We start from the raw sequence: 12,475 nt of genomic DNA on the forward strand, positions 1-12,475 counted from the left end.
TATATAGATTAGCTGGAGGATCTGGGTTACTGAGAGGAATCGCCTGAATACCATCTGTTCATAATTGGCTTTGTGCCAGACATCTGCCATGTAGGCACCTAGATAAGGTTGTATGGTACTTGGGGCACACAAGCTGATTAGATTTCTTTAAGCTCATACAATTCAGAGACCTTAGGAAACCTGTTGTGGGCAGAAAGTGATCACTGAGGAAGGGATAGGCATTGCTCACCAAGATGCTGGGCTGTAAAGTGGATAAGGCCTGCAGGGTTGAGTGGTTTCTGTGACCAGCCTTCCCAGTGCCAGCTGTTGGAATGAATATAGTCCCTTGGGTCTGATCTGAGAGCTGGAATTCCGAAGACCATGGGCCTCCCAGCCTCATACTAAGTAGGGATCTATCCATACATAGTCTTTGGCCAAGAGTGGAGGAAGTTCTAGAAATACCTTGACTTCGTTTCCACTTTGGGCTGTGACCCTGGGAGTCCTACCCCATATTTTCTGTTCCACTGCATTATGTTAATGCTTCTTTAAAGGCCCAGCCTGATCACCTACCCCATCTGAACTGGTAAATTCTACAGGAGTGCTCTTTAAACAGATGTTACAAATGTCGTTATTCGACTTGCACTTGATACTTTGAGTCTTGAGATGGGGTCCTAGATAGAACTCAACTAGGTGGACTAGGCTGGTTTCAAACTCGAGATCCTTAATGCTAGAATAAGGTATGGGACACTGGAGCAAATTGAGGATTTCTTAAGTCAGGGCACAAAGCTGTCTTGTTAGGGGTGGGAACAACTTGTCTGAAACTAAAGCTGAGAACATGCCCTGTGTGGATCAGTAAAGGCAGACTGCTCGATGCCTTTGTGTGTACACGAGTTGAAAATAGCTGTGTCTGACTATGCATCTATTTTGGGTCTGGGGAGGCTAAGGCAGCATCACAGGTTCGAGGCCAGCTTGAGCTGTAAGGCCCTCGCTAAAAAACCCAGAAAGCTGTACACAAAAGCATGAGTTGGCTTGGTTTTGGTGGGGGTGGGGCTGGGGTGGCAGAATGGGAGTGAAGCAGGCTGCCCTCCTGCGCAGCTGGTTTCAAGCCCTACTCTAATCCCTCACGTCAGTGTTGTTATTTCAAGTCCCCGCCCCGAGATGAGACGATAAAACCTACCTTCGCCCTCAGCGCCTAGGGACATGGTAGTGGAGGAGGAAGGCAATAAGAGGGAGTGGGGTAGAGTAGCAGGTGGAGACCCTTGGAGACAGTGCCCACCCTCAGGGGGCAGATAGTCCTTCTGCCTGAGAACTTCATATGGCTGCTCCACCTCTATGCCAGGCTAATGTCACGTCAGTCCTTCCAGATGATCCTGGCAGTGCTTTAAACTGGGTCTTTCATTACCCAGGTAGGCCTTGAACTTGACATACAGTCAAGGATGACCTTGAATTGTTGCTCCCCAGCCTCCACTTTCCAAGTGCTGGGGTTATTGACATGCAGTGCCACACCTGACCTGTTAGGTGCAGCCTGGGACATGCATTACAAGAGGACTAGGGAGAACCAAGATGGAGCCACCGACCACGCTGACCTAGAGCCCCTGCCAGGTGTTGACAAAAGGACTGGAGGTAGAGCTTGCTCTCCGTCACCTGCTCAGAATGCCTGTCACCTGGCAGAGGACGGCCTACAGTCTTCCTACCACTGGTGACTGCCCATCATGCACTAAACACTGTCACAGACCAGACAGTCAACACAAGATCAACAGCCCAGCTTTTGTAGATCTTTCCTTTTCCTAAGGGGACAAAGGGACAACAAAGATGTGTCAAGTGGCTGGCAGTCTGGGCGGAGGACCTGCTCCTGGAGGGGTGGGGTAGGATGATGATGGGTCTGGAAGGGTCTGGGTGTGGGCAGGATGATGATGAAGCAGTAGCTCCACATCTGCAGATGGAGGAAGCAGGAGCAGGCGTTTTGGCTCACCCTTTTATGCTGGCAGAAGCTGGACTGTCTTGGCCAGTGAGGTGGTAGATGAAAGGTTTGGAGACAGAGTCCAGGAAGAGTGAGCCTCTGCAACGAGACCCAAGTGCTGGGCACCTCCCCGGGCACTCAGCGATGGGGTCTTGGCCATGGTGGGTGGAAGGGGTAAATGCTCAAAATAAAAATGACAACTTCAGCGATAGGCCAGCTCAGGTTGGGGGAATCTTAGTGCAGACTGCTGGCTCTCCTGACTAGGCCTTTAAGAATGGGGAAATTGTGTGTATGAAAAGGAAGAGTACTTCGGCCCACCTGTCCAGAATCTGATGAGCTCCATCTGCGCCTTGGACTCAGTCCTTCCCTATCCCCAAGTCAGGCCACTCTAGGCAAAGCTGGCGTCCTGGTGGCTGATTGACCCTGCGAGTCCCCATGACCAGTGCATGGCACAGCCCACAGCAGGAGCCACAGGAAGCATGAGGGATGGGGGTTGAGGGTTCCAAGTGTAGATCACCAAACTTAATACTCACTCAAATGTTCCCCATAGCTTTGCATCTATCTGGGATGCTTTGGTCGGGGTAGGCTCCTTTGGCTTGGATGTAACAACTGGTCTCCTCTTATTGGGCCATTGGTTGGTAGGGTTTGGGATAATGGTCAGCAATCCATCCTGTGTGTAGCCTGTTCTTTTCCTTGGCAGCAGGTGGAGGCCTTACACCAGGAAAGGTACAGGATCTCTGCTGGCATCCTCTAGGTAATCATGTGACTACAGGTGTGTGCTCCCTAGAAAGGGGCCCTAGAGCCCTTCATCACCCCCCTACAAGAATAAATATTGAGTTGTTTGGTAAGCGGCTTATTAAAGATGGAGGAAATGAGTTCCTGAGGCTACTTGAATTTGCAAAACTCAGCAAGCAGGAAGGGCTGGAGGGTTTGAAGACCAGTACCCACGTGCCTCTGAACAGCTCACACCAGAGGACCCAGAGCTCCCATCACTAGCATACAGTCACATCATCCTCCCTCCTGTTCCTGCTTGCTCTGACTTCCTGGATGGACGGCCATGCCTCTCATCAGACAGAGGCCACATGGAGGCAGGATCCACTCTACTCGGCTGGAGGTAGTTCTGTGTCTCCATGTTGAGATGCCTGGAGTGGGGGCCGTGAACCCTGTTCTCTTACTGAGGACAAAGCCCAACTAGCCTTGTCAGGGGCCCATCAATACTTCCTCTACTAGAAGCTCTGGGATGTTCCTGGGTTCAGGAGTCCTGTGATCTGAGGAACCCCTAGGCTGAAAATGGAGAGGTAGGCTCAGGGGAGAAGATGGCTATGTGAAGGCCCTCAGTTTTCTCCTTAGGAACCCATCCTGGGCTCTGTGACAGGTCATCTCTTTGCCACTGGGGCAGCTGTGGGTGCCCTTCCTTCCACAGTGCGTTTGTTCCAGACGACCTTTCCTTTGCACCTGTGTCTGGCACTGTGTCTGCTGGAAAGGGTCCAGCTTGCCCTGAGGGGGGCACAACATTGGCTTTCACTGCTGTCCTTGGCTTGGGTACAGAACTGAATGTCAATGGCTGCTTAGGATGACTTCTGAAATCATGACCTATGCCCCTATCCCATGCGACATAAGGACCCAGCTGGCTTTCCGCTCTCTACTGCTGTCACAGCAGACCCCAAGCTCCAGAAGGGCAGAGGCAGCTCCACTTCGAGACTTCCAGACCTACTGTCAACTTCCGGCACAATGCCAGCAGCTAGTGGCCATGCCCAGAAAGGAGGGCATTGCTGGTGGACGGCATTTATGCTGTGCCTAAACTGGGGGATTCTGACATGGAGCACCTGAATCCACACTGAGATGGGAGAAAGTCATATCTCACACACACACCCACACACCCCACATTTGCTCAAATTCACATTTACTTGAACCCAACAACTGACTAGTTCTTGGAGGTCTGAGAGGGCCATGTACCTGGCCGTTTCACAGCAAATAGCCCTAGGGTCCTGGTCAAAGCTAACAGGTCAGAATCTTTTCTGGCAGGGTACAGATGGCTCCGACCAAACCAGCAGAAGTCCACTTCAATTTGAGGGCAAATTTGCCCCTGTGCTCACAGCTCTATTCAGGTGTCCCCGGGATGCCAGCGCTAGGGCCTCCTGAGCCAGGCTAGCTTGCACTGCCACCTGCTGGTCGCCTCCAGCACAGCCGCAGAGACAGCAGAGGTACAGCAGTCAAAGGTCAGTCTTTTGTCCCCATCATTCCTCCAGGAAGCCTAGCTGCCAAAGTATTCCCTCTGGAATTTCTGGAAGTCCTCTTCAGTGAACACAGTGCCCTCAGCCTTCTTCTTCTTTTTCTTCTTCTGTGTCTTGGCCACTACCCGATCACAAGCTTTGCGGCCCTGGTTCTGCTGCAGAATCTGGAAAGGATCTGGAGTGAGGGCATAGAACTTCCATTTTTGGAAGCACAGGGACTTATGGGACTTGAGCACAGGGATAACAGCTCAGGGAAGGACTGGACAGGCTGGTCACTGTATTCAGTGAGACAGATCCACACAGATCCTGAAGAACAGCCTCAGTATCACCCCTCGGTTCCCCAGACAAACCTGCTGGGTCACAGACTCTGGCACGGTGCTTCTCACGCTGGTCATAAACTTCAGGTTTGCTCTGAGGTGGTCTCGACATTGTCGTTTCTGGTACTCGGCTGTGGGTGGCACGCATGGCATGTCATTTCAGACTCATCACACTCTAGAAGTCTTCTGGGTCCCTTCCCTAGATTATTTCAGCCAAATCTACTTTTCTCATAGGTCTGGCTGGAAACCCCCACCTACTGGATGGCTTTTAGTTAGTCATGTGACTCAATCACTTACAACTATGTCTTAAGCCAGGCATGCTGGTATACACCTGTGATCCCAGCACTTGGGAGGCTGAGACAGGAAGACTGCTCCTAGCTGCACAACAGGTACCAGATTTATTTATAACCCAACAGGGTTATGTAGCAAGACTGTTTACAAACAATACAACAAAAACCCATTACCACCAACAAATACAAACAGGTGTGCCCTGAGCTCAACTATGTATCAGGCTCTAAGTGTTGTAAGAAGCAGGACACATGGACTCCTGGTCTCATTTCTACAGGAAAAGGACTGAGAAGCATGGTGAGTGTTTTAGAGGGCTATCCATTTTTTTCCCTTGGGGGTGAGGGGCAGTCTCACTCTGTACACTCCGTAGACCAGGTTGGCCTCAAATTCAGAGATTCTCCTGCCTTGTTCCCCTGAATGCAGTCTAGTCAGGGTTAGCCACCATACGAAGGAAAACTGAGCAAACAGAAACAGGGAGTGCCAGAAGTGGAGGGCTGCAATTTTGAAAAAAGTCCTAAGATGGCCTCCCCGAAAAGACTGGAAGGTCAGAGTTGTCAACATCTAGAGCAGTGGTTCTCAACCTTTCTAACACTGCAACCTTCAACACAGCTCCTCATGTTGGGGTGGCCCCCAATCAGAAAATTATTTTTGTTATTACTTCATAATTTTAATTTTGCTACTGTTATGAATCATAGTGTAAATATCTGTTTTCTGGTGGTCTTAGGTGATCCCCATGAAAGGGTCATTTGACCTCCAGGGGTTGTCATCAATAGGTTGAGAACCACTCATCTAAAGGGCATTTGGAGACAGATGGAAACAGTGTTAAACCTTGAAGTGGAAGACAGGGAGGTAGTGGTGCACACCAATCCCAGCACTCAGGAGGCAGAGGCAGGCCGATCTCTGTGAGTTTGAGGCCAGCCTGGTATACAAAGCGAGTTCCAGGACATCAAGAGCTGTTACCACAAAGAGACCCTGTCTTAAAAACAAAAACAAAAAGACGACGATGAAGAAGAACTGAGAAGCTGAAATCAGTGCACTTGAAGACCCTGTGGGGAAGTGAGGCCGGGCTCATGATGTTGCTGCTGAGATTAAGATCACTGGGAGAGGTGAGCATGTGAGAGGTGGAGACCAGTCAAGAGCTTCTGCACGATTCAGGCTGAGATGAGGTAGCTTAAATCAAGGTGGCAGCCACTGAGCTATCTCCAGACTGGTTGCTTTATTTTTTGAAATAGAGACTATGTAGACCAGGTTGGCTTCTAACTCAAGAGAGCTGCCTGCTTCTGTCTCCTGAATGCTGGGATTAAAGGCTATCGTCCTGCCATTCTTACCCACCCATTATGTACCAGGCTGTGGTCTGGCTACCAGGGCCACAGACAATCCAGGGTTGGGGTGGGAGGTTAGCCCTGTGTCTTGAGAATTGAGGAACTTCCACTTCAGGACAGGAGTGAAGGGAACCCCAATAACTGGGCAGTGAGGCACCTTGGCATGGGGACTCTGCAAACCACTCGTGCCCAGACATGTCTCCTAGCTCCACCTTTGCTCTGGGGTGCTTCCTCTTGGACTCCTTCTCTCTTTTAGCAAATATTTAAAGGCTGAGTGTGGTGGGGCACGCCTGTGACCCCAACATTTAGGAAGCTGAAGCAGGAGACTGCTTTGAGCCTGAGCCACAGAGTAAGACCTGCCCAAAACAAAACAACAACAAAAACCAAACTGGGAGAAACAAACAATAAAATCCAAGTGCCTTAACACCTTTTATTCAGCGGAGCCCACGGACTCAAAGACAAGAAAGCAGCTCACCATCCTGTGCCCTCTTCTCCCGAAGGGTCCATGCGTCTAACCAACTGAGCCACACCCCCTAAGATGTTCTAAAAACAAGGCTCCTGCTTTGCAGACGGTGCACCTCTAAGGCCAATCAACTCACTTCTCTGCTATTTCTGCTGTGATGGAGGAAGGGACCGCCACCTGAGCAGAGCACATTAAGAGCAAGACCATGGGACACACAGCCTGTTCCCACTTGCACCACCTGGGCAGCTGCCTGTTCTTCTATCCGCAAAATGGGGTGTCAGAATCACTGACCTCACTGCTGTGAGGGTCAAATGAGCTAACATTTTTTTCAGGGTTTAGAAGGGCATCTGGCACACAAAGAAGTAAACTGTTGGCTCAATGCTCCATTTCTTAAAAAAAAAAAAAAAAAAAAAGATTCTATGTGTCTGTGTATGTACACCCCAAGTGAGCAGGTGTCTGTGGAGCCGGAAGAAGGAGTTATAGGTGGTTGTGAGTCACCATGTGGGTTGCTAGGAACTCAACCCAGGTCCTCTGCAAGAGCAAGCGCTCTTAACCACTGAGCCAGTCAGTCCTCTTACCCAGACGGATACTCCATCTTGACTCTTGTTCACGACATATTTCCTCCGTTAGCCTTCTGTCTTCCACAGTCTCAAGCCTTTCCCGCCAAGGCCCCCTTCCTTTCACCTGGCAGCTCTGACAGTCCCTCAAGCGCTCAGCCTTAACACTGCTTCCTCACAGATGGCGGATTTGGCTTGTTACTTTGATTCTCCCTCGTAGAGCCTTTTTATTCCACAAGCCTCACACACTCGGCACAAACTTACAGGCTAGCTTCGAGACTTTCCAACGCTTCTCTTCTCACTGGGGCTATAGCTCATAAGCACCTGGATCTTGCGTTTCATTCACCCCCACAGGCGCGTCTTGCCTTGAACTCAACCACACAGCCAGGAATGACACTGAACTCGGGGTCCTCCTGTCTCCACCTCCAAAGTGCTGGGATTACAGGTGTATGTCACCTCTCCCGGCTCCTCCTTTCTTTCTCTCATTCTGCTAACAGCTACACAGCAGATAACAGCAAAGACACGCAGCTGAGAGCCCAGACTTGGGAAGTTAGGTGGCCGGGTTCGAGACCGGTGCCCCACCATTTTAAGTCTCCCTGCCTTTTCCTTGTTGAATCTGGGGTAATGTTTGGAGCCCCGCCTCGAAGGCGCTGCCCCCTAACCCTGGGAAGAAGCACTCGCAGTCTCTTCTCCAACTCACCCAGCGCGGACTTGGGCACCTTTCCCTTCGCTGAGTTCCGTAGTTTCAGGGCCTGGGCGGCCTTCGTCCTCGCCCTCCGGGTCCGCTTCACCGGAGCCCCGCTCGCCTTGGCCTGGCCGGGCGCGGCACGAGGGGCTGTGGGGACAGACAGGGAAGGACCGGGTCGGAGGGCGCGCGCCGCTCCCTTCCCACCCTCCCACGGCCCACGGCCCGCCCTCCTCACCCTCCGACGCCGCCAGGAGCTCCAGGCCGCGCCGCAGCAACGCCGCCGACATGCTGCCGAGCCCCGCCCACACGCCGCGAGCGACTTCCGCCCTGGCGGTGTTCTCTCCTCGGCGGGAACCGGAGCCGGAACCCCAAAGTTCCGCAGCGGGCGGAAGTGGCCCCTTGGGACGCAGGCTTGACGGGTTCCCTCCAGCCTCCGAGGAGCGGGAACTGGAGGCGTGTCCAAGGCGCGGAAGCCACGTTTGTTGTCGAATAACTGCCCGACAGGCCTTTTGTGAGCCAGGCTGTGCCTTCTTCGACAGCCTCATTGGTCAGTTCTGTCCAGGGCCAATGATTGAATAGCCTCAGTTCCTACAAAAGAAACTGTAAGGCTAGATGTAGTTCTTTTTGTTTTCTTTTGAGACGAGGACACAGGTAGCTGAGGCTGGCCTTGAATTCACTGAGGATAACTTTGAACTCCTGATCCTCCTCTCTCTGCCTTCCAAGGGCTGGAATTACAGACCTAAGCCATTTTTTGGAAGGCTTAGACAGTTTTTCATGAACTTGAAAGCAATACACAGATCCTGTGCACCGTTGGAATCTAGCTGGCTTCCACTAAGCCAGTCACATTAAAGACATTTGCCAGTGAGGCAAGATGGCACACACTTGTAATATTAATACTTGGGAAACTTAACTAGGAGTATTGCCGTGAGTTCCAGGCCAACCTGGGCTGCATAGCAAGATCCTTTCTCAAAAAACCAAATAGATAAAGAAATAAAGACATGGGCTGGAGAGATGGTTCAGCGGTTAAGAGTGCTGCCTGCTTGCTCTTCCAGAGGTCCTGAGTTCAACTCCCAGCAACCACATGGTGACTCACAACCATCTCTAGTGGGATCTGATGCCATCTTCTGGCATAAAGTTGTACATGGAGATAAAGCTCTCATATACATGAATAAATAATAAAATCTTAAAAAATACATTTGTGCCGGGCGGTGGTGGCGCACGCCTTTAATCCCAGCACTCGGGAGGCAGAGGCAGGCGGATCTCTGTGAGTTCGAGGCCAGCCTGGACTACCAAGTGAGTCCCAGGAAAGGCGCAAAGCTACACAGAGAAACCTTGTCTCGAAAAAAAAAAAAAATACATTTGTAAACATGCAAAATAACGTACTTTGTTTTGAAAATTACAATTATCTATTGCAAATGCTGTTTATGTCGTTAAGCAATGAATTGGTCATTGAGAGAACCAGTGAATACTGTTGTACATAATGGTACAACACTTGTAATATCACTTGGGAGGCTGAGGCAGAAGAATGGCAAATTTCAGCTCAGCTTAGATTACATAGCTACATACCAAGTTCTAGGCCAGCCTGGGCTACTGAAGAGCTAGGATTTACTAATAGCTTGGTGATACAATGCTTGGATTTAATCCTAATGCTTGGATTTAATCCCTAATCTTGAAAGAAAAGTTCTTAATAAGGAGCACATCAATAAATATTAAACACAGATGTTCTTTGGGTACCTGAGCTTTTGTTTTGTTTTTAATTTTTTAAAATGTGTATGAATGTTTTGCCTACATGTCTGTCTGTGTACCACAGGTGTGCATCAGATCCCCTGGAACGGGAGTTACAGACTGCTGTGAGCCATAGTTTAGGTTCTGGGAACAGAACCCAGGTCCATTAGAAGAGCAGACAGTGTTCTTAACTCTTGAGCCATCTCTCCTGCCCTGAGTTTTTAAAGAGTGAAGTTTTTTTTTTTTTTTTTTTTTTTTAAATTGAGACAGGGTTTCTCTGTGTAGTTTTGGTGCTGGTCCTGAATCTCACTCTGTAGACCAGGCTGGCCTCAAACTCACAGAGATCCACATTGGCTCTGCCCCCCAAGTGCTGGGCTTAAAGGTGTGCACCACCACGGCCTGGCAAAGAGTGAAGTTTTTAAAGGGCTTCTTAAACAAAAAAACTTTGAGAATCTCTAGTCTGGAAATGTCTCTTCTTCACCATTTCGGTTTGTTTGTTTGTGCTGGTGATCAAATGCAGGGTCTTTTTGCAGCGGGAAAAAATCCTGCCTGGTTTATTTCTCTTGGAGGCTCCTAACCAGCACTTGGCATGTGGGAGCCGTGCATTACCAGCTCATAGTGAATGGGGAGTGAAAAAGGACATCTGAACTCACTGGGCCAACATGTATTGGGGATTTTGCATACCTGATAATGTAGAATGTGAGTCACAAGGAAACCGCCGATTCTCCCTGGACAGCCCTCATCATCCAAACGCTACTAACTAATCTAGAAGGGAGACACTCCTAATAACAAACACTAGCAAGGGCCAAGTTCCTGCTGTGTTTCACATGTGTTAACTCCATTCACTACGGCAGGAAATGTCCCATTTTACCAATAGTCTGGGGGAGAGGGAATCCATCCAGTGTAGTTGGCCAAATTGTAACAATGTAACCATTAGGTGGCGCTGCAGGACAGCTTTCTTGGGCTTCCTGGTCCACTGCTTGGGTCTTAGTGTGGATGCAGGTCTGGGATGGATGTGTGAGGTCCAGCACTCCTGGGCTGGCTCCCTGCTATCCCTATAGCGCAGTCCTCCCAGCCGCAGCCCGGTGTTCCTCTCTGGTCTTGTCTGGATGAGGAAGCTGAGGCAGAGCCAACAAGCTGGGCTGCCCAGGATAGAGGCTACGTCTCTTTCCAGAAGAGTGTGCAAGGGTAACTGGGTATCTACTGCTGAGGGGACTGCAGAGGACTGTGTGATCCTAGGCAAATCTACATCTGTTTCCTCATCTGTTAAACAGGGAATGGAAGCAGCTTCCTAAGAGGGCACCCATCTGTGACCAATGAAACAATATTCCCGAAGCGTTTTCAAACAGAGGGGCTACTGCCTGGAACTGTTTTAGGGGCGACCTCGTAGACACAGCCTGTGCTGGCATTCTGTATCCTCCCACTCTGGCATGAACAGATGGACAGGGTGGCTTCAGTGGGCAGGGGCACCCATGGGTGTTTGCCTCCTGCCACATTTGTCCTGAGTCCTTAAAGATTAGGTTCAGGGAGGGCAGCTGCTTCCTGATGGTCGTCTCCATGGGAGTTGGTGGGTTGGGTCTTGAGGTCTCAGGTTGGTTCCTGTCCTGGCTATGTGGCCCTGGGAGGTCACTTTATTGTTCTGAGCCTGTTTTTGCACCGGATCCCTGCCTGGCAGGGCCCTATCCCTGGGTCCCCCCCGGGAATGTGCTTAGCAGGGGATTAGCTGTGTAAAGGAAACCCTGGGTTTCTCTGTGTAGCCATCCTCTAGTCCCTGCTACCTTAGAACCCCATCACTGACTCCTTTGGTCCATCTTGGGATTAGCTTTGCCTTGGCTTCCCTCTGAGGGAGGAATTTTCTGGAAAGTCACACAGCATTTCCTACAGAGCCAGGCTTAGAGGCCAGGGCTGCAAGTGTAGAGCTAGTGTGAACATGAGTGAATGTGGACCAGTTGCATGAGTGTGTGAGCAGGAACAAGTGTGTGACAGCACAGCATGTATACAAATGTGTGTGTGTACAGATGTGTGTGTACAGTTGTGTGTAGATGCTCATAGTCTTCAACTGTGTTCCAGGTTACTTGTTTTTTTTTTTTTTTTTTTTGAGAATCTTATGCAGCCCAGGCTGGCCTCAAACTGATACACAGCTGAGGATGACCCTGACCTCCTGATCCTCCTGTCTCTACCTTCTGAGTACTGGGATTACAGGCATGAGCCACTATGTCTGGGTCCCTAACTTATTTAAAAACTTTTTTTTTTTTTTTTTTTTTTTTTTGAGACAGGGTTTCTCTGTAGCCCTGGCTGTTCTGGAACTCACTCTGTAGATCAGACTGGCTTCGAACTCAGAGTCTGCCTGCCTCTGCCTCCCAAGTGCTGGGACTAAAGGGGTTGTGCCACCACTGCCTTTGTTTAAATTAAAAAATTATAATGATTGGGTCTGGGGAGATAGCTCAGTGAGTAGGAGTGCTCACTGGGCATCATGAGGACCTGAGTTCGTCTCCACAGCACCCATCTAAAAAGCCAGGGTTAGCCTTGCCTGTGTGAGTATGTATACCTGTAACCTGCTGCTCTGAGGGCTGGAGACAGGAGGATCACCGGGGTGCCTGCCCAGCTCCAGGTTCAGTGAGAGACCCTGTCTCAAGAGCACAGGCTGGGGATCAATGAGCAGGACATCCAACATCCTCCTCCGGCCTCTGCATGGGCATGGGCCCCAGATGGCTCATATGTACATGTAATATTTGAGAGAGAGAGAGAGAGAGAGAGAGAGAGAGAGAGAGAGAGAGATAAGCCTGCTGGCTCACATCTGCAATCCCAGCACTTGGTAGGCTCAGGCAGGGAGGTTGTCTTCAGATTGAGACCAGATTGGGCTACAGAGTGAGTTCCAGGCTAGCCTAGGCTAGAGTGAGACTTTACTCCCACCTCAGTGAAGCAAATGGTTTAGTGAAGCC

The 12,475-nt window shown here is 50.3% G+C and overlaps 1 protein-coding gene across 1 annotated transcript; it reads right to left on the reverse strand.

The window, feature by feature from the left end:
- Positions 1-3,825: 3,825 nt before the first annotated feature.
- Positions 3,826-8,197, reverse strand: Rps19bp1 (ribosomal protein S19 binding protein 1). The gene is made up of 4 exons (XM_006979174.4): positions 8,044-8,197; positions 7,821-7,955; positions 4,524-4,621; positions 3,826-4,337 (listed from the first exon to the last, which is right to left on the reverse strand). Exons 1-4 carry the CDS (start codon positions 8,093-8,095, stop codon positions 4,194-4,196), a joined length of 429 nt encoding a protein of 142 aa, XP_006979236.1. The 5' UTR covers positions 8,096-8,197; the 3' UTR covers positions 3,826-4,193.
- Between the last annotated feature and the right edge of the window lie 4,278 nt (positions 8,198-12,475).

This window comes from Peromyscus maniculatus, chromosome 20 (assembly GCF_049852395.1).
Source record: "Peromyscus maniculatus bairdii isolate BWxNUB_F1_BW_parent chromosome 20, HU_Pman_BW_mat_3.1, whole genome shotgun sequence".
Lineage (NCBI taxonomy): Eukaryota > Metazoa > Chordata > Mammalia > Rodentia > Cricetidae > Peromyscus > Peromyscus maniculatus.

What these genes read in the sequence shown, in the direction of transcription:
- Rps19bp1 (XM_006979174.4), bottom strand. Translation starts at nt 8,095, where the DNA reads ATGTCGGCGGCGTTGCTGCGGCGCGGCCTGGAGCTCCTGGCGGCGTCG. An exon ending in GCTCCTGGCGGCGTCGGAGG is followed by an intron (nt 7,956 to 8,043) that starts GTGAGGAGGGCG and finishes CTGTCCCCACAG; the next exon opens with CCCCTCGTGCCGCGCCCGGC. An exon ending in CAGAGTCTGTGACCCAGCAG is followed by an intron (nt 4,338 to 4,523) that starts GTTTGTCTGGGG and finishes GATCCTTTCCAG; the next exon opens with ATTCTGCAGCAGAACCAGGG.